The following is a 21,746-nucleotide window of genomic DNA, read 5'->3' on the forward strand; positions in this document are numbered from 1 at the left end:
GGTCTCCTTTCTCTCTCTTCGGTTTTCTATATGTTTTTTTTGTTCAAAAAATGGTTGTTGGATTTTTTTATGAAGCTAAAAATATAAAAACCTATTTATATATAATATTTAGTGTGTATTTATAAAAAGTTCACCTCATGTCAAAAAAATGTTTGCCATATATTTTAAAAAGTTGATCATAAATGGAAAAAGTTCATTGTACATAAAACTTTTCAGCATACATTAAAAACGTTCAATGTGTATATTAAAAATTTCACCATAAGTAACAATATTTGCAGTTTAGAAAACAAACAGAAAAAAATAAATTGCTAAAGAAAATCCAAGTGACAAACCACATACAAATGAAAATAAAAATTGGAAAAGGAACCAAAATAGAAAACCGAAAACGACAACTAACATGGAAATAGAGAAAAAACTGCTGCAGCAGAAAACAAATCAGTAGTCAGCACACGAACCACGCCATTACCCTATGGGCCGGGCCAACTCTGCTCACCAACGGGCTTCGCCTCGCCTATTTGCCGCCTGCGGGTGGCGAATAGGGCATGTCCCCAAACAGGGGGCCCCCTCCCCCCCTAGACGCTGTGTTGCCGCACAGGGCGGAGCCAATGGGCTGCCGGTCGAGTTCGCGGTTTGCTGTTTTCCACTGAGCTGATTTTTTTTGGAACTTCATTGAGCTGGTCTCCTTTCTCTCTCTTCGGTTTTCTATTTTTTTTTTGTTCAAAAAATGGTGGTTGGATTTTTTTATGAAGCTAAAAAATATAAAAACCTATTTATATATAATATTTAGTGTGTATTTATAAAAAGTTCACCTCATGTCAAAAAAATGTTTGCCATATATTTTAAAATTTTGATCATAAATGGAAAAAGTTCATTGTACGTAAAACTTTTCAGCATACATTAAAAATGTTCAATGTGTATATTAAAAAATTTCACCATAAGTAACAATATTTGCAGTTTAGAAAACAAAGAGAAAAAAGTAAAATGCTAAAGAAAATCCAAGTGACAAACCACATACAAATGAAAATAAAAATTGGAAAAGGAACCAAAATAGAAAACCGAAAACGACAACTAACATGGAAATAGAGAAAAAACTGCTGCAGCAGAAAACAAATCAGTAGTCAGCACACAAACCACGCCATTACCCTAATGGGCCGGGCCAACTCTGCTCACCTACGGGCTTCGCCTCGCCTATTTGCCGCCTGCGGGTGGCGAATAGGACATGTCCCCAAACAGGGGGCCCCTCCCCCCCCCCCCCCCCCCCCCCCCCCCCCACACAAATAGGACATGTCCCCAAACATGTGTACACTGTAATGAAATGTTCACGTAATTTTTTCAAATGTTCATACCATTAAAAAATCGTTGTATTCCAAAATGAAAAAAGTTCAGGTAATGCAAAAAAATGTTTTTATCATTCAAAAATGAATCCTTGATATTTTAAAATATGTTGAGATGTTTCAAAATGTGTTCATTACATTTTAGACATAAAATTATAAAATGCAAAAACAAATCACATAATTTTTGAAAATATTTCTTATAAGTCGAAAAAAGTGTTCATCATGTATGAAAAATAAATTGTTTCACGTGTATATGACAAATATACAAAGTGTATTGAAAACACTAGACATATATTGGAAAAACAAAAAGACAACAAAGAAAAACAATTAAAACATAGAAAAATACGAAAAAGGAAAAAAAACGTACGGAATTTTCGTAAGGGGACTAGAGCAGGCTACCATGAGACAAAATATGCTGGTTTTTATTTATAGGGATGCTTATATGTCTCACGATGAAGGATATTTGAGATTTTTTGCGACTCGACCCTACAATGTTGTAGTTAACGTGTTAAGTATTCCATCTGGGAAGTACGTTCGCAAGAATGAAACTCAAAGGATTTGACAGGGCTTCTCCGTCCCTCTATACCAACAAGGGGTAATACCAAAATATTGACCTATTGTCCATCAACCTGTTCTTAGGCCGCGACTCACCCTCCTGGACGAACTTTGCTGAGGTTCAAATGTGCCGGCACTTTGCACAAGCGTGCTACATCCCCGGTGCCACCAAATAGGGACAGAAATTTCCATCTGTGCGCCCTTTCTTTTGTTTCTTTGGAAGGATTTCGATCTGTGCCCTGCCGCGGCGCACAGCGTTTGACCGACGACCCACACCGAAGCATGAGTGTCACGCCGGTCGATTGGAGAGAGCTCCTACTCCTACCCTAGCTCGTGCGCGCCGGTGGTAGCCGCAAAAGAAAGACCGAAGAAGAAGAGACCATTAATTGCTGGTCGTGGACGCATGGCTCCGTCGACCGAGGAGAGGCACGCACGAATGATCGCGTCCATGGCGTGCACGGCGCACATGCCGATGGAACGAAATCATTAAGCTCGCCCGCAGCCGGGCCAACCCGATGGATCGATCAGCTGAGGCCACACCCACACGCTCAGCTTTGGCCTTTGGGCAGGTGTGATGGATGTGACCGGTCGATCAAGTTTCGTCTCCGATCGTTCTCGAAGAAGCTCCAAAATTAAAGATGAACATGAGCATCTATGCATGTTTTTTTTAAAAGGATCAGATTTATTATTAAAAAAAATTCCGGAAGTACAAAACACCTCAAACATAATAAAAATACTCCAAGGTCCATGGACCACAGAACGACCATTGCCGCTGCTAGAACGGACCGCCGACGCACCGTTGTCGCCGCTCCCATACCGGAGTCGGTTTGACCTTGTCAATGACAGCCGGAAAGTCTTCATTCACGTGCCTCTAAGGACCAATGCCCCGGAGCCGCAGTTGTCCCCGTTGATCCTTGAATAGATTTAAAAAACCTGACACCAAGTACCGTCGTTGCATACGCACGACGAAAAATCCTAAGAGCAACTCCAATGGGACGACCCATTTCGTCCACGGCCGTCCGTTTGGGTTGGCGCCTACAAAAAAACCGGCCCAACGCGCCGACCCAAACGGACGCGCGTCCGCTTTCGTCTGCCTGCCGACCCATTCCCGGCCCATTTTTTTAGCCTGATTTGCGTCAGCGCGGACACAAGACGGACGCGCGCGCGCTCGCCCTCTTTCCTCACCGGGCCCACTGGTCGGTGGCACATTGGATTCACACCCTCGCCCGCCTGCTACGTCGCCGACGTCGCCGGCCATTTTTTCAGATTAAAATGGATACGTAGATAGTTCTAGCGTACACAGATAAAAGAAAAGGAACACTACTCGTCACTTTCTGACTCCGACTCGGTAATGTCCTCCTCCGACGTCTGAATGTAGGCGTCAGCAAGCTGCTCGTCTTCAAAGTCCCAACCCGACGTTTCTCGTAGCTTCAGTTTCAATTGAGCTGCCTGCTTCCGCGAACGCTTGTCCTCTCAATAGGCGGCTCGCTCCCTCCTCCTCGCGTCCCTCTCCAACCTCAATTGCTTGTAGAACTGGCGCTCGTCGATGATGTCCTGCGGGAAGCCTCCGCCCCACACCACCAAGGCTTCCACGTCCTTCTCTGCGATGGCGAGGCGATGCTGCCGCCTTCGGTGGACACGACGATCCTCGTCGGTGAAAAGCCGCGGGAGAGGCGCCAGATCCTGCGCCCGCTAGCTCGACACGTAGGGAAAATTCATATCCCGACGAGGCCTCAGGAGGCGCCACGCCGCCGCGTCGTGCGCGCGGGCCGCCTCCTCTGCGATGTTGAAGGTGCCGAGGATGAGACGTTTCTCGCGAAACCAGATCTCGGAGGAGAAGGCGCCGGAGCGGCGCTCGCGGACCCCGCGAAAATCCGAAGCGCCCAGGCGGCGGATCGACATGGTGGCGCAGAGGGAGCACCTTCTTTATAACGAGCGCCGGCCGCGGCGCGCGCGCGAACCTTTCCCGCGCATTGGAGCGCCAAAACCAGCGCGCGCTAGGCCGCTTCCCCCCCCCCCCCCCCCCCCGCGCTGGAGCGCCAAAACCAGGGCGACGGCATGATCTTAAACGCGCGCGGTCATGAAATGGGTCGGATCGTTGGGCGCACTGCCGACCCAAAACTAAAAGAGGGCGGACGGCGGGCGGGCGGCCGACCCAAATGGACAAAAAGCGGACAAAAACGCCGTTCGTTTGGTCGGCCCGTTGGAGTTGCTCTAACCTCACCGTCCCGAGGAGCTGGCAAGAATCTACGCCGGAGCTCTGTTCAATCTGTCCCAATGGACGGACTTGAGGAGGATCGAAGTTCGGAAGACTGACTTGAAGAAGAAGCGCCGCCATCCTTCTAAACGTCGTCCCCGCAAGGACTAAAATCCTTCCAAACACCCGCAAAAAAAGCTGCCTCTTTGAGGACTAAAATCCTACCTATCTACTAGCTGGATCAGAGGTGTCAGAAATCCCCTCCTCATCACCGGCAGGCGGAAGGAAGGCGGATCTAAAGGCTCGCCGGTGAAGAACGGAGGAAGAAGGATTTCCCTACGAGAGAGGAAAGAAAGATCACTTGGTCTATGCATGTTTGATCACGCGCGATGATCAATTCGCACAAAGTACACGTATCCGCCATATATACAGTTCGCACAAGCTCTATGAATGGACCTGGACGTGACTCGTCGATCAATCCATTCGACGTACGTACGTAACGTGACAGCTGACTATGACTGACGGGTCACTGAGTCTCGTACGTACACCACACATGTATGCATGGTGCATCGATCCAACCGCTGCCCCTATGCACGGGGGCAAAAGTTCAAGGGCTACAAGACAAGACCATGCATTGGGAGGCTCTGCATGCATAGCATACCGATCGATCCATCCATCACTCGTAAACTCCTGAGGTAGACATCCAGTCCAGTATCTTTCCAATCTCTCTGTGCTGTGGTACAAGTCAGAATACAAGTTTGAGACGCATGCCATTGCCATTGCCATCACCATTGCCTGTGTACAAGTCAGAACACACATATGCACGGGCGCATAGATGCATACCGGATGTGCACGAAAAAAGGCGACTAGAGTGCGATGCTGGCAAGTATGGGGCGTGGTACTTCTCCTCCCGTCCCCTGTCGCGACTGACTGACTGACGGATGCTTCTGCGGCACGCAACAACGCCATTCCCAAAGGTCGTCTTGCCCAGCTTGTTTCTTTCCAAATTCCAAGCCCAAAGCCTCTTCTCCCGCTTCCAAAGCGAAAGCTATGGTGCTAGCTTAGCTAGGTTGATATTGGATGCACGCATGTGTTGGTTGCTTCCCACAGGCCAGATGCTCGATCTACCTCCCCTGTCCTCGTCTCTTCCTGGAGGCTGGAGTGAAATGGTGCAGTGGTTTTAGCATCCGTGCACAGCATGCCGTTAGATTCAGCATCATACGTATATCCCGGGGTAGGCAGCTTTATATGATTGTCACTCGTTGCATGCATGCATGCACGCAGTAACTTACAATAACCAGGTCAGCCTTGCTTAACCGACAAGTATACATGACGATTTTGTTTTTCTTTTTGCGAAAAGACAAGTGCGACGATCTGACGAGACGTGTGCATGGTTGATTTTGTCTTTAATCTTCTACAGATCTTGAGGAGTGATTGCATGCAGTAAATTAAAACAACGGTCGGCCTTGCTTAGACGACAAGCATGGCGATTTGACGAGACGTGCATGGCTGATTTTGTCTTTAACCTTCTATCTACACACTCCTTTGCTTTCACGCACGCATATATCCGCCCACGCTTTGAGTTTGAGTGATCGAGATCGGAGGCTATATATAGCTATAGCTATAGCGCGCTTTGGTCTTTATGTACTGTGGCCGCGCCCGTGTCGATCCTCCATGCATGCATGCAAAAGCGTGGCATTGTCTATGCATGCATGCATGCGGCTCGACAATTCATCACACACACACACACACATCTCCGTCTCTAGTCTTTTCTGCGAGAGAGGAGAACCCTGCAAAGCATATACACGCAAAGAGAAAGAACATCTTGCTAAAACGGTACGCCGTGCATGCATGCATGCACGGTGACATGCATGGTAGGAGTAGTAGTATATCATTGACGCGATTGAACACCCTGGGCCTGCATGGGGCCTGGCGTGGAAAGGAACGACATTCTTTGCCTGTTCCGGTGGGAGATCGATGGATCGATCGCTTTGCTTGCTTGCTTCCCTGCTGCTGTCGTGACGAATACTCGATCGCTATCTCGGTCACTCCTACGTACGCATCCTCCAAAAACAAAGCCGCTCACTCCCACGCACGCACGCATGAGCAAGCAAGCAGGAGAAGACTGGCCTGTGGTGCATGACTGGCGCCATGGTTTTCTGGGGGGAGAAGGCACGTACGGTGACGTCGGCGACGCAGGTCTGGACAGTGGGCGTTAATGCGGTCTGTGTCAGGGTCGCCGGCCGGCCATGCATGCACGTCGTTCGATGGATTGATGGTGCTTGCACGTAGCTGCTGCTGCTGCTGCCACGACGACCTTGTCGCAACTCGCAAGCCAACTTCAGCAATCAACTCGGCTCGCTCCCCGTCCGTGCTACGCCCCTGTCGATCGGCCAATCCTCACTGAAAAATGTGGGAAGCGTCCCATAAATGATGCGCTCGCGAACGTCAGAAATGAACATGGACTTGTATAGCCGTACTTACTACTAGCATTGGCTCTGGCTATGCTTTTATTGTATTTTTGTTCCGTACAGAAAAGATAATGGAATCCAGTCTGAGGTGTACTTCCTTCGCCCGAAATTATTTATCGCTTAAATGGATGCATCTAACACTAAAACATGTTTAGATACACCCATTTCAACGGCAACTAATTTCAGATGAAGATAGTATGCAGAAAAACGAGTAGGACGTTTTGGTGCCCAGGCTCATCTGCACCCGGTTAGAAAAAAATTCGTAAAAAATTCAAAACAAATTCAAAAAATTCCAAATAAAATTTGTGTGGTAGAAACTTTTATGCGTGAGGCCCGTTCCAAATTTCAAGTCATTTGAACATATGAGCAGCTCTCAGCAAAAAAGACAAATCGGGTCAAAACAGTACATAAACAGTAAATATTTTTACAGACCCCCAATTTGTCTTTTTTGCTGAGAGCTGCTCATATGTCAAAATAACTTGAAATTTGAAGCGGGCATCATGCATCAAATTTTCTACCACACAAATTTTATTTGAAATTTTTTGAATTTTTATAGTATTTGTTTTGATTTTTTTCGTCAGCGCGGGTGCAGAAATGAATTTTCGGCAGAAAAACAATGTACTCCTAATATTAGGTTCTGTTTAGTGTTGCGGTGTGCTCCTCCACCACCTTCTGTTGTACCTATACACTTTTTTAACCTTTTTTTAGCCTCCGTTTACATGTTTTTACGGCTTAATTTTGTATTACACATAAATATACACGACACGACACAGATCAGCAACCGCAAATTCAAACTTCTTGTCCATAACAATATTTTTACTGCATGCGTGAAGAAAGCTCATCCAGAGCTAGGGCAGCAGCCAACGTGCATGCATGATACTGCCACTGTGGCACCCTGGCCAATCATTAGCACAGACACAATCAACCCAGAAATGCATGCAAAATCCGATCAATGGAGTCCCCATATAAAGATCTTTCGGGCCCATGCAAAGTATGCCTGGCACCTCGCTCGCTGTTCACCATGAATGCCTACGGGGTCTAGTCTACTCAGGCGTCGTGTCTTCTCATGCGTCTGTAGCGTGCTTTTCTACGATCACTTCGAACTCAAAGACCAAAGGCAAAGGGTCCAATGTGTCATTGTCAGTTTTTCCCATACTCTACTATGCACATTAATTTTGATCTATCCGCGATCAAGTTAAAGTTTTCTCCTACACGGCATGGAAAAAACTGTGTACTTATATATGCATTTGAAAAAGTAATGAATGAAAATGATAATAATGTGGATGTTTTCTTGCTAAAAAAAATTGCACACATATATAGTTGATGTGCTATACACTGATTGGCAGTAAACATATAGGGGTGGGGTATATATGCATCTTAATTAATATTTTTCAAAACTAAAAGAATATATTTTTATTTACTACTCCCTCCGTTCCACAATGTAGTGCGCCCGCGTTTCTCGAGATCTAAGTTTGACCATAAATTTAACCGACGAGACTGACTGTGACGGGAGAAAAAATTACACCACTGAAGACTGAACTCGTATCGAAATTAAGATCTCAGAAAGCGTGGACGCACTACATTATGGAATGAAGTTGGTATATTTTTAACACCGTACAAGCGCACATGCTCAGATAAACGCACATACAGTCACTTCTATGACGCATGCAACCACCATACCCCTTTGAGTATGTCCGAGATACTGAACCGTCACAACATCTTGAGATTGATGAAGTCACCACAAGCCCCTCGTAGTCGACGAGAATGTCGCCTCCCACTGAACGAACATCACGAGAAAATCTAAGATAAATCCAGAAAAATGTGAGCACATGTTTTCACCACAAGAAACCTAACCATCTGAGCATAGCTCGGTTCGCTTCATTTCACTTGTTTGTAGTTGTAAGTGCGTTTACAACGTTGAACTGCAAATTCTCTCCCGCATCGGTCCGCGGAACAGGATGACCAATCCGCGGACACAAATGCGGGAGTCGGGCATTCAACGCTGCCTGCATACATTTCAAAGGCGGGTTTCAAATAAGCGGATGAAATTCCTGCAAACCGACTGGTTTTCCTATAAACCAGACAAAATTCGTTACATTTGGACAATTTTTAACTAAACCCTACCCTGAACCTAATCTAAATGATTACTGGCGCCCATTTCCCATGTCCGGCCGTGAGCCCGGCAAAGTGAAGTTCTGGTTGTTGCCTTTGGCTTCTCCAGTTCCGCCTCGGCGGTCTCCAGCTCTAGCTCCGCAGCCTCCATCTCTGCAGCATGAGCGGTTAATTGACCGATGATGTTGAGCCCATCAAGCTTGGCTTCAACGGGAGGGAAGAGCGGTGGCCTTCTTGGGACCCGAGTGACTGCGACCTACCATGCACTACTCTTCCTCGCTATCGAAGGTTCCCGCGGACGTGCCGGCTTCCTGGTCGTGGCGGCGGGGCGCGGCCTTTGTGGAGCCAGTGATGTCCTCCTCGTCGTCGCCCTTGCTGAACACTTCATCTGCCGCCCGGTCCATCTTCTTGTAGGCGGCCTGTAATTCAGCCTGATAGAGCGGAGAGGTAGGAGTCGAGCAACGCTGCCTGCTCCGGCAAGTCCGAGTTGCTCCTCCATGCGCCGGTGCTCGTCGAGGAGACGTAGGTTGTAGGCCTGTTCGGCCTGCACCTCCCGGAACTTGGCCTCCCGCTCCTCCTGCAGCATGCCCATGTAGTGGGCACGAGCCTCGCCGATGGTGATGCTTGCATGCACCGGCGAGGAGGGTGGCGCCGGCTCGTCCTCGGCTGCGTCCTCCATTGGAATGTCGGCGGCCTCCGCCTGCTTGCCGGCCTGCCGGCGGCAGCAATGGCGGCCATCTCCTTCTTCTGCTCGGACGAGAGGTTGTCCCAGAGGGTTTTGGAGCGCGAGGGGGCCATGGTGGGCGTGGTGCTGAGAGGATAAAGGGACCTGAGGAGGATGACTGCGGTTATGGGCGGGGCTAGAGTTTATATAGCGGGCTGATGGCAATGCTGGGCGTCAGACGGACGTATGAGTGGCGCCGGAGTAGGTTCCTCGGCAACCGCATATCATTTAACGTAGGGCGACGGGCCGATGGGGTGTCGTTTGAACACGAAGCAGTCGCAAGCATTGGTACTCCATAGGGGACAAGGGGGGGGATAGCAGGCCGATCCGACGTGGTAGCGGTGTCCGAGCGTGTTTGGGCCTTGTATCCGTCCCATGTATGAGCTGGATATGGGTTGTCGGACAACCCGGGCTCGTTTTGCGAAACCCAGTTGGGTGATGTTTTTGGGTTCGGACAGTGATCAGACAGCCCGTCCGGACAATTGGGACAAACGTGGGAGGTCCGGTTGTAGATGCTCTTAGCAAGGTCCACATACTTGATGATATAAGCAGGGTTTGGGTAAAATTCACAGTTGTTTGCGGCCCGCGGAAATGATGGCTGTCGTTTCCTCCAGCTCACTCTTTTCAAGGTACTACACCAAGGTAACCTTGTGCTAACAGACCAATGAGCAAAGGCTCTAGGGCTAGCCAGTTCCTTCGGCTGAAAAAGTAGGCTAAAACTAAAAGCTAATTACGTAGAGCTATCAGCATGCTGGGTCTGAGATATGATCTGACAGCATTTTGGCACGCCGTAGGTTGGAGATCTGACAGTGTTTATACTGCTAAATTAAATCGCTTCTTTCTGCTCGTACGGCTGGGTCTCTCCTGGACAATGATTTGCTCCGAGAACAGCAAGCCCACACGTACTACAGTAACCCGAACCCTGAACCACCTGACCTGCAGTTCATCTTCGGACTGCACTCACCACTCAATCTGCTCATCACGAGGCACTAGCAAATCAAATCATTTCCATGGCGTGCGTGCATCGACACTTCACACAGTACAAAACGTAAACAAAGGCCTTTCTGGCCGAGAACGCACAGTGCACTGCACAAGTTTCCTGCATGCAGAGAAGAAGGCTGGTAAAACGTGACAGGTAATACCACTACTACTGCCTTTTGGTCAGCTCAGCTGATTCAGACATTGCTGGTGAAGCAGAGCGTGAACAATGATGGCCATGGCCCCTCCCTATCTATGCGCTGCGCCCCTTTCCCATCCATCCATGGAGATGAGATGAGATGAGATAGATGATAGTATGAGGAGGAGCAATGCAGGCATTCATTCATGGCCCCCTTTCTTTCTTTCTTCCCCAAGCTTTTATAAACTGCACGCAGAGGAGTGTAGACTGTGCAAAGGACTACTGCTACTGCTTGTTGTTGCTGTCTGAAACAGGGGGAGAGAGAGAGAAAGAGAGAGAGAGAGAGAGAGAGAGAGAGAGAGGAGGATCAACAATGTTGCTATACAATGTGCAGAAGGGGAGGAAATAATCTGGTGCACGATTTTCGATGTCATCAGTGGCAGTATCTATCTTTGCTGGGGTGGCCGGCCATGGTCTCCTGGACATATGATTGGATCGTCGTACTGTCTCATATGGAAACAGACCATCTCGGTGCGTCATCTGGGTTCCTTGTTAGTGCTATCTTTGAAGTTTGAATTCAGTGAAATGAAATAATTTGAGTCTTTGAGGTCACTGGCTTGCAGTCTTTAGAGTATCTTGTGTGGGGTTCGAGAACGCCGTCCTCACCTGCAAAACAGAGAGGGCTAGTTAGGATCAGTAGTTCATTAGACGTATTGTTCACCATAAAAACTGTAAATCAACCGGAGCATACCTGTATCCTGTACTGAATTATTTCGAATCCTGTGAAACTAGCCAAGCACTTACTGCTTCTCTGAAAGTATCCAATGTGCAAGACTCTGATCGTGACAAATTCAGTCAGCTCTTTGTGCTTAGCAAACTAACTGTATTGATCAAGGCATACGAATGCCGTTCACCGATTTATCAGAAATTCAGAAGCTTGCATTTATGTCCAATTGCCCCTGTTCTCGCCAGCCTGACATAGGAAAGAGTATTAGTATCTGTGAAGAACATACATTTAACTGCTAACTCAAACCACCCTCCAAACCTTACCTTCTCATCACTAGTTGCATGATTGAACACTGGGTGTTTTCCCAAAGTTCAGGGACCCTTTCAGTAGAAATTCAGGTCGGTGTAGCCATACGGGTTGATGTCGGTGTATCCGTAAGAGTAGGGCAGTAGCTCTCCGATGTCCAACTGCGAGCTTGAACAACTCATTTTTTGAATTCGACTGTGGTTGATCGACTCCACCTCTGCACTGAATACGCTGTAGACTGGCCTATGATCTGAGAACCGAGACTCGCCTCGAACGTATGATAGTTGACCTAGGCCCCTTCCATACCACAAAATGCGATCGCACCTGCACAACAGGATCACCAAGTTTCTTAAACTGTACAAAATCTGGCAAATATCCGGCACATTAGTGTAATAATCGTACCATGCAGGAGTTCTCCTCTTTTCCTTCTGGTTCATGTCCTCCCCGGCATACTTGTCAGAATTGGTTGAGTATTTGTATGTCGGCGGGAAGTATATCCTCCCCTCGTTCCACCCGGCAAACACCCGCCCGCCTCTTTGTTCAATCCTCAGCTGAAAGTGTCAAGTTGACATGTCAATGAGATCATACTACTACAATGTCTGGTAATCATTTTCATAATGAGAACAACAAGAGCTCCTCGGCTTTTGCCGACCTATTAGTAATGTTGCAACATGTTAAAGTGAAACAATGACAAGACAAAAGCACTGATTGCCTGTGACATAACAATTTTACAGCTTTCCCGGGATCCCAACGGTACACACCACACATACACAAATTGTGATCAAGAAGGTTTGCAAGCTCTCACCTGATCTTTCTCCAGCAATGCTTTCCAATTGCGCATCTCCACCAGGGCCTTCACTGACCGATAGGAAAGTGCGATTCGGTAATTTAGGTCCCCGAGCCAGATGATTCGACTGAAAGAAAAGGCGCGTTAAGGGCCCCGATATTGCACCAAATGCACATGAAAACAAGCTTTAGGGGACAATTCTAAGGTTCTGTGCTTGCTTACTCATGCTCTAAGATAGTTTCCGGTGAGCGCTCATACTGCCCGTAAACCATTGGGAACCTGGTCTTCCTGAGGATCTCAAGCACATCTGAGTTGCGCCGCATCTCGTCGCCTTCCTTCTGCCCCGACGTCAGGTGGCTGCAGACGAAGCAGAAGCTTGTTTGGTGCAATGTCATGCTAATCGAAATCGAACCCTGGAAAACAAATCCTTTGCCGGTTGAATACTATTTCTAAGCTAACAATGCCTCTTGAATGTGATCAATTCACACAATGTAAACCATTGCAAAAATTATGATAACCACATAGCATTCGAACAGTGACCAACCTTGTTCCCAAGGTAGCCCATCAATCCTCTGCCAACACAGGAAACCTTGAGATTTCTGATGTCATCCCTAATGTCCTTCCGAGCCCAAATCATCAGAAACAATCCCACCATTTGCTTGCTTGCAACCAGGCAATATCTGAAGAACATCAGATTGCAACACAGATTACTCACCACGTCTATTTATCAGACCATAATGTACTTTGGCTCCATTAAAAATAGCATGTGTTGACAGAGTACATGGTATGGAACTTGAACCGTACCTAGTGTGACCAGAAGCTGGCCTATGGCCGTCGTCCAGGGACGGCGCGTGGCCGTACCCGTACGACATGGGCGAGTACACCGTGCTGGGCGACTCCCCGGTGTTGTTGTCGTCGTCCGACGAGCCGCCCCACCGGCAGTGCGCCTCGTAGTCGCTGGGCCGGCGGGAGCCGTAGATCGCGCGGTCGCAGACGCTGTACCGGCGCTCCAGCCTGGGCTGCGGCGCCAGGGCGTCGCCCTCCATCCGCAGGCTCCGGCTGTGGAAGGACCGGCGGTGGAAGAAGGCCGCGTTGTTGGTCTGATGCCTCGCCCCCTCGAAGTCGTCGTCCGCCTCCGCCACCGGGTCCGGCGGCGCCGGCGACGGCGTCCGGAAGCTCCCGTTGCCGCTGCCGCTGCCGGCGCCCGGCAGGTCGTTCAGCGTCCTCCTGATCAGCGACACCCACTTCCTCGCCGGCCCGTTGTCCTCCGTGCCCAGCACGTTCCCGGCGTTCAGCGGCACGATCTCTTGGAACCTTTGGACGAACACCACGGCGGCATCGAAATTGTCAGTCCGACCCGCAGCATTGCGAAACCCGGCACGGGGAAATCCGGAGACACGTACCCGAGGACGTAGATGTCGGCGGGCGGCGCGGCGTGGAGCCAGTCCTCGAGGCCCATGCCGCCGGGAGGGGATCGGCCGCCCACATTCCACGTAGCAACGAAGATCCTGCAGGCAGTTTCGTTGTTTTTAATTAACAAGGCCACACACACAGGGGGGAGACTGGAGAGGAAGATGGAATTATATAATGCGAATGCAGGGGCGGCGCGGGCGGCGGTGGACCAACCTGTAGTCCATGGTGACGGTGGCCTCGGCGGCGTCGAGGTCGATCTTGCCCCGCCTCGAGTGCTCGCGGCTCCTCCTGGACGGCCGCTCCGTCCGGCTCTTCTTGGCGGCGCTGGTCGGCTCGTTCCTGGCGAAGCTGCTGCCCCTCCACTCGTCGTCGTCGCCCCTCCTCCCGGTGGCGGCGGCGGCGTCGTCGGCGTGGAAGTCGTGGGCCTTGCTCCTGATGTTGAACCACTTCCGCACCAAGCTCTTGGACCACGACAGCTACACGCCACAGCAACCGAACCGCATTCAGGCACAGGGAAACAGAGGAACCAGGAGGAAGAAGACAGGGGGATGGGAGGGCGGTACCTTGCTCTTCTTGGTGGTGTCGCAGCCATCTCTCATTGTTCCCTTCCGTCCTCAGCTCAGGCTCAGGGGAGCACAGCGGTCATGCAGCAAGCAGCCCAGGGTCGAAGCTGCAGCCTGCAGGTTGCTCGGGAGCGAGTTGGGAGGGGGCCAAGGAAGGAAGAAGAGAAGAGGGAGGGGGTAGAGACAATGCGGCCACTGTTGGGCTACATACACTCTATAAACAAAGATTGTGATTTGATGGAAAGGAAAGAGAGATAGAGGATTGATGAGGATGAGAACAAAATGTGGATTCTCTTCTCTCTTCTCTTCTCTTCTCTCTGCGAGTGAGGAGGACGGGCAGGGGAGGGGCTGGCTGGCTGGCTGGCAACACTGATGCAGTGGTAGCTTACCGGCTTCCCAAGCAAAGGGAGAAGAAGAACCAAATACGATCCTACTCCTCTCCTACTAGTAGCCAGCCTACCACACAGCTTATCTGAGGAGGAAGAGGGCAAGAGGAGTGAATCTTGAATGAAAGAGAAAAACTTGAGCCGTTGTGTGTGTGTGAGTGAGCGAGCTTGGCTCAAATACGTGCGAGGGTGGAAGGGAATAAAGCGCTTGCAGTGGAATCTTAGGATGGTCACTCTCTCTCTCTCTCCCTCTCTCTGCTTTTGCTCGCTGCCCTAGCAAGACCCAAGGAGGGCAGTGATAGAGGGGCAAACCATGCACACCAAGCAATGCCTTCGGGGGGAAAGTGTTTACTGCTGCCATGCCAGTACTTAAGCATGTGACTCTGTGAGAGAGAGGACTTCCATCTTGGAGACAGAGAGGGATATTGGTGCAGCGGCTGCTCAAATTTGGAAGGAAAAACTTGGGATTTCAAACGAAGGCCCTTCACTTGGCTCCGAATCACCCGTGGATCAGCTTGCCACCGAAGTACACCTTGACATGCCGCAGACAACTGCATTGAAAACGGCCCGAATCCAGATTCAGTTTCACTGACAAGCAAAGCTGATTCCAGACGGCTGTCCTAAAGCTGAAACAAACAGAGCCTAAGATTCATTTCGAATGGATTTCAAACTTTGATTACACATGTTCTGCTGGTTTATTCACTGAATTATGGAGGCAGGTCTGCTGAAAAAAAATGAATTCGGGTACTCTACGTTGTTTGGAACAGTGTGCTACTGAACTCAGGGCCTCTTTGATTCGTATGATTTTGAAAACGTAGGAATAGAAAAAGTATAGGATTGGAGTGGCATGCCCACTTGAATCCTATAGGATTAGCAATGAATGTTTGATGACACAGGAAAACAAAGGAATTATAAAAAAAGGTTGAAGTGGATGTTAGATTTCCTATGAAATGTAGTACAAAAAATTCCACAGGAAAAATTCCTATGGAATCCAATCCTATAAATCAAAGGACCAACATAGGAAAGAATCCTAAGGATTTCAATCCTCCAAAAATCCTATAAAATTCCTTTGAATCAAAGACCCTCATGGTGTTCCCCTCTCTCCCTCTTCCACTGGCAGTTCATCAAGCGGCAGAGCGCAAGAAAGAAAGAAAGGAAGGAGCCGCAGTCGAGCCGGCGAGGAACAAAAAAGAGAGAGAAGAAAGATAAAGTGATGGGGCGAGGGGTGTTGGTTCGGAGCGATATTGGCTTTTTTCACGTTTCCGCATGCGTTTTTTTGGTATCCGTGTGTGCCCTAATTTGTTTGTTTTTCTTTGTTCTTTCCCCCGCCACTGTTGCTGTTTCCCGGTACGCTGCTCAGCTTCGGTACTCACCACTGATGACTGGTCTTTGCCTGCAACCAGAGGCTAGATCTTGTGCTCCTGCTCCTGTACGTACGGCTACGTAGGAGAATGTGAGCTGGATTGTGTTCACGCACTTTTCTGCGTGCCAAAAGATAATCTTCTTCGTCCAAGTACCGTCCTTAGCAGCTGGGCCACTATATTATACTCCCTCCTTTTTTATTTATAGAACTCAATTCAAAAATCTCATCAACTAAGGTAGATGGTGAGTGATGGAATACTTTTTGTAGTTTGCAAAAGCACCCAATTAATGCTTTTATTTTCCTTAAAAAAATTATGTATATCAATGCATTAATTGCAATGCATGCATGCATGCATTGGTCAATTTTCTCTTAATACTTGTATGCAATTATTTAATGCATCTTGGAATCTGAACCAGTGATGGTGAACAACCAAATTGAGCCTTATAAAATGAAAAAACTAAAATTTTGAGATAAGCCTTATAAATCGAAAAGGAGGGAGTATGTATATTTGTTCCTTTCAGGAGGAGAAAAAGACAATACTACAATTATCGGAAAAAGAGTTTTGAGAGAGGAGAAAGGCAGGTGCAGCTGTGTTATTGATCTTGCGTTAGTGCAGTTGTGCAATATGAAGGTTCTTCAGAATTTCAATATGATATATTGACATCTTTTTTACAAAAGGAATATATTAATATCATGGAGATGCCAATTACACCCAGCCTCTGCAACAACACAGCCCAAAAACAAAAAGAAGAAGAAGAAGAAACGAAAGATCCCGTTACATTGATCAATTCCTTGTAACTGCAGCACAAACCACCGCAAGACAACACCCGAAGTCCAACTTCTTCAAAAACGACGCCTCCAAGAAGAAAACAGTGCACAAGCGCTGTCGTTGCCAGATTATAGATTTTGGGTTTCCATCCTGAAGAGAATCCGTGCTCTTAAAATAATGCCTTCAAAAAGGCCACTGCCAGGCACAACCAATTCAGGATGATGTATTGACATGATGCTTGTTGTGTGGGCACTTTGAGGGCGCACACTCATGCCTCTGGAATGAGTTGGCGGTGGAATGGAATGCGGATGGGTGGGGGTTGCACGTTCTCGTAATCCATTCACTTTGAGGACTGATTATGCACAATTGGCCGAAGAACATCCTTAAATTTCAAATGGGCATCTCAATTTTGAACTTGCATGAGGCTCAAGATAAAGAGCATGGTGATCTAAGGAACCATGTCTTGGCAAAACAAGAGAAATAAATTTGTCTACTGGGTTCCATTTATTAGAACAAAGATTTTTTTTAGAAAAGGAGGATAACCCCGGGCCTCTGCGTTAGAGTGATGCATGTAGTCAAATTAGAAACAGAGAATGCTTGTCTGGATTTGATAGAGATAAAATTAGGACCCGCTTACCTGGCGAACGGTAGCATAGAGGGGGTGGCATTTGCAAACGATTTTGGTCGCATTTTTAGTTTAAGGGGATGACAGTTTCTTCAGAGCGACATGAAAGTTTCTGTCAGAGAAGGCAATTTTCGTTTTTAAACTGCCACCGTTTGACTGCCATCAAAAGGGATTCGCTTGCCACCACTCTCCCAATCAGTTAACTTTTCCATAAAGTTAAAGAGCTAAGTATAACACGCGAGATACTAGTGCTATAGTGCTTAGGGTGTTGTCGAGCTCCCAAACTATGGCACCATAGAAAAACATTATGAAAAATCACAGAAAATTGAGTGGATTTGACACTACTCACCACTGGATTTGTCTCCTTCTATTTTCTCATCGCATCTGTTTGAAGTTTAAATTTTGCGTTGTCATACATATGTCTTGCATCAATCCGCTATATTACGGCAATACAAACACAATTGCCAAACCCTCTAGGTGTAACTTCACCAAACCTAATGCTACCGTTGTTTCACCTTTGTTTTCTCTCAGTCGAGAAATGTGAAAACCACAAACTTCATGTCCATGTTTTCACTGTACCTTTTCCCCTATTTTTCATGTTTTATATAACTGAAGGGTTATTTTACATCACTCAGACTATGCAATACAAATAATTAAAATTTTATCTAGCTGATGTCCTAGGTGTCGAAGTCAAAATTGTCTACCAAACAGCTAAACAGACCATGTCGTGACAAGAAAACTTGTCGTCGCCAACACGACAATATGCTACTCTTATAGTCGACACAAACACAACCATGAAAGCGATACTAGAGCCGATGAAAAACTACTCTAGAAAACAATGACACCTCCATGAAGAAGATGATAATGCAACAATGACATACAAAATATTTTACCCTAGATAAATCAACAATGGCATACATGCAACAATCCTGTCATCCATCCTTCAAAAAGGGAGTACATGCCATGAATAGTGGAGGCCAGAGTCCCATGTTAGTCTATTTTGATTTCTTGGCCCATGAGACCTATTAACCTGCTCACTTCACCACCACTTCCCTAGTTGTTCGCAACTCAAGGAAACTATTATGCTCTTACCATTGAGACGTGTAGCTCTTCATAAACACATTATCTCTTTATACCAAACTATACACTAGCACTAGTAGAAAACAGGGCTTTGGTCCAGGCCTGAAAAGGGCATTAATCTCGGTTCCCCTATGAACCGGGACTAATGGGTGCATCAGTCCCGGTTCGTGAGGCCAGGGCGCCAGCCGGGCCTCGGGGGCCATTTGTCCCGGTTCGTCTGACCCCTTTGGTCCCGGTTTCAGACACGAACCAGGACCAATGGGCCTCGCTCCTGGCCCAGCACCTTTCGTCCCGGTTGGTGGCTGGAACCAGGACCAAATGTGGTTCTTTAGTCCCGGTTTTAGCCACCAACCGGGACTAAAGAGTGGCCTATATATATCCCCGCCCCTGCCCGCGAGCAGAGCCACTGCTTTGTTTTTTGGCCGGCCGTGGGAGAGCTTTGTGGTTCTCTAGCTCACCTCATATGCACATGAGGTGTTCGATAAAATGCCCGAGCCACACTTAAGCTTTCTCCTCTCGAAGCTCCTTGTCCAAACTCCATTTTCCTCAAGATTTGTCTAGGTTTGACGGTCCGTCCTGTCCCGTCCCCGTCCTCACCGCAGTCGATCGCCCGCGACGGCACCACCGTGGTGAGCCTCTTGTTCTTATCTTCTTTCTAAAAGAAAAAAGTTCTTACTTGTATGATTTAGATATATACTTGTGTAATTTTCTCACTTTTATTATTGTTTGTTATCATATAGTACCATGGTTTTGGTATCCGCCTCCGTCGGCCCTCGTCCTGTCTATGATTCAGATAGATATATGAAAACTTGTTGTTTGACCAATCTCTTGGAGAAAGAGAGGTCACTCCTCTCTGTATATGTTCATGACGATTTTGTGTAATTAATGGTTCCTTCATTTGCTTACTAGCTAGTGTGTCGAGTTCTCTCTATATGTATATAGTAGTTAGCGTCGACCAAGCACGGAGAAAGAGAGGACACTTCTCTCTATTAGATAGCTAAGACAATATATGAAACCCCTAAATTAACCCTCAAAAACCCCCTAACCCCCCCTTTAAAAAAAACAAAAACCCCAGCTCCTGCTAGCTGACGCGTGGATGCCTTTTGGTCCCGGTTGGTGTTACCAACCGGGACTAAAGGTCCTCCTGCCTGGGCGCCCCGCAGCGGCCACGTGGAGCCCCTTTTGTCTCAGTTCGTAAGTGAACCGGTACTAAAGGTTTTGGGCTTTAGTCCCGACCCTTTAGTCCCGGTTCCAGAACCGGGGCTAAAGGGCCTCTGGAACCGGGATAAATGGGCCGTTTTCTACTAGTGTAGAAACCACTATCAAGATATTTCTTTATACAATTTAGAGATCGATATTAATAAAGTTGGACACATTGAAATATAACGAACACTCACAAGATATTGGAGAGATAGATAGATAGATAGATAGATAGAGAGAGAGAGAGAGAATTCAAGTTACTCAATTTTCATAGATTAATCTGTAGAGGATTTTGTATTTTTCTTCCTTTGGGATTATAGAATAATTTGGTCTAAAGATGTTTTAAAGCACATTGTTTTGAAAAGAGAAAATAACTTTTGCTACAAGACACAATTTATGTTTAGCATGGTGCAAGTGTTTATTTTTCAATGATAGATATTAGAAATTTTATATCTAATATTCTAGTTAGCAACGTTTTTATGTGGTTATACATGCTTGTTATGTGGTTATACATGATGACTAACTAATGAAAAATATACTAGTTTAGAATATAGCCTGATAAAACTAAATTATAAAGAAGTATAATATAAATACTACGAGGAGCTAGCTGGAGGCGCAAGGGGGCGTATAGGAATCCATAGTGATGCCGCTCTAGGAACCCTCACGACTAAGGTTAGACTCATGGTCGCACACGATGAAAGAATAGCTAGGCGGCACTAGGTGATTGAAGAAAAGAGGTGATGTTGAGCTGCACTGGGGGAGAGTGGCTCGAAAGATAGGTGGCGCCAGAGGAGTTGACTCAGAAGAGAGATGCATTGGGAGAGAAAGACATGATACAAAAGGGTGCAACGGGGACAAGAGGCTAGGTGGGAGAAGGCCACGGGTGCCAGAACGGGCCACGTTGGGCCTCCAATTGAGTTGTTGATGGCCCAATGAAGATTTAGAGGGCCTTCATGGGGTACACGATCCGACATCCGTTCGCAGACAAAGCATCATATGGGTGAAAATAATCAAGATATCATCGCTAAATCTAGCGCGCATAACGTCACGTAGGTCTTCTCTCAGCAGATTCGTTTACCTCCATGACTTCCACAGAGAGTTCATCGAATACTCCAATTTGATCAACATCTAAGTAGGTAATCTTCATGTGTTTTAATAAGATAACTTGGTTATATGGTGTTTATCAAAGACATAGAAGTTTTAACCAAAGCCACGAAACTAGCTAACTTAGGCTTTTAACCGGTGAGAAGCTTGTGGCTTGTGGAAATAGAGTCAATTGATGGTGTGGAAAGCGATGTCGACGGCCTCGGCCCAAAAGTATCTTGGCGCCTTTTACTCACCCATCATTTTCCATGCCATCTAGATAAAATTTCGGTTCTTTCTCTCCACAACTTTGGAGGAGTATATGTGGTGGAGACACATTTTTAGTTCCTTCTTCATCAGGGAAAGTATCGACGTTGGTGTTCTTGAACTCTGTCATATGTTAGTCCTCACCATCTTGATTTTCACATTGAATAGATTTTGTGCTTTTTGTTTCTCGTAAAGGTCCTGAATATGCTTTGAACTAGCATATTGTCATCCTAGAAAAACAACGATATAAATCTAGAACAATCATTGGCAATATTAAGTTTGAGAGAGTGGCCTCCGAGGCTCTTATAAATGTGTGTAAGAGCTTGAGCATCCTCGAGATAGTCATGACGTTCTCATGGGGGTGAGAACCTAAAACTTGCTTCCCACCTTGGTGTGCACCACAAAGGCTCTCTTTCTCGAAGATAATGCCCTTGATGCACAAAATGTGCTCGCCCTTCCTAAATTTCTAGAGGTTGTGCATACCCACATGATCACAGTGATCTGAGAATGATTGAAATCATGTCCTAGCAACACAAAAAAGAGAACTATGATTAAATACGTCTCCTGCCTTCCTGCCATTAGAATAGAGAACAATCGACTATGTGTTATAGATATATAACTAAGGATCAAAGTAAAACATAGGGGTGGTATGGGTGGATACCCTAGA

At 47.1% G+C, this 21,746-nt stretch overlaps 1 protein-coding gene across 1 annotated transcript; it reads right to left on the bottom strand.

The window, feature by feature from the left end:
• Nucleotides 1-10,773: 10,773 nt before the first annotated feature.
• LOC123098492 (type I inositol polyphosphate 5-phosphatase 4) lies at nt 10,774-14,956 on the bottom strand. Its single transcript, XM_044520492.1, has 11 exons — nt 14,307-14,956; nt 13,957-14,219; nt 13,734-13,838; nt 13,135-13,644; nt 12,875-13,010; nt 12,553-12,743; nt 12,349-12,457; nt 11,946-12,094; nt 11,561-11,867; nt 11,262-11,483; nt 10,774-11,176 (listed from the first exon to the last, which is right to left on the bottom strand). Exons 1-9 carry the CDS (start codon nt 14,340-14,342, stop codon nt 11,621-11,623), a joined length of 1,746 nt encoding a protein of 581 aa, XP_044376427.1. The 5' UTR covers nt 14,343-14,956; the 3' UTR covers nt 10,774-11,176; nt 11,262-11,483; nt 11,561-11,620.
• Between the last annotated feature and the right edge of the window lie 6,790 nt (nt 14,957-21,746).

Source organism: Triticum aestivum, chromosome 4D (assembly GCF_018294505.1).
Source record: "Triticum aestivum cultivar Chinese Spring chromosome 4D, IWGSC CS RefSeq v2.1, whole genome shotgun sequence".
NCBI classification, from domain to species: domain Eukaryota; kingdom Viridiplantae; phylum Streptophyta; class Magnoliopsida; order Poales; family Poaceae; genus Triticum; species Triticum aestivum.

Coding starts and splice junctions, on each gene's coding strand:
- LOC123098492 (XM_044520492.1), bottom strand. CDS start 14,342: ATGAGAGATGGCTGCGACACCACCAAGAAGAGCAAG. Junction 14,220..14,306: donor ACACCACCAAGAAGAGCAAG/GTACCGCCCTCC, acceptor TGTGGCGTGTAG/CTGTCGTGGTCCAAGAGCTT. Junction 12,744..12,874: donor TGGGCTACCTTGGGAACAAG/GTTGGTCACTGT, acceptor TTTGTTTTCCAG/GGTTCGATTTCGATTAGCAT.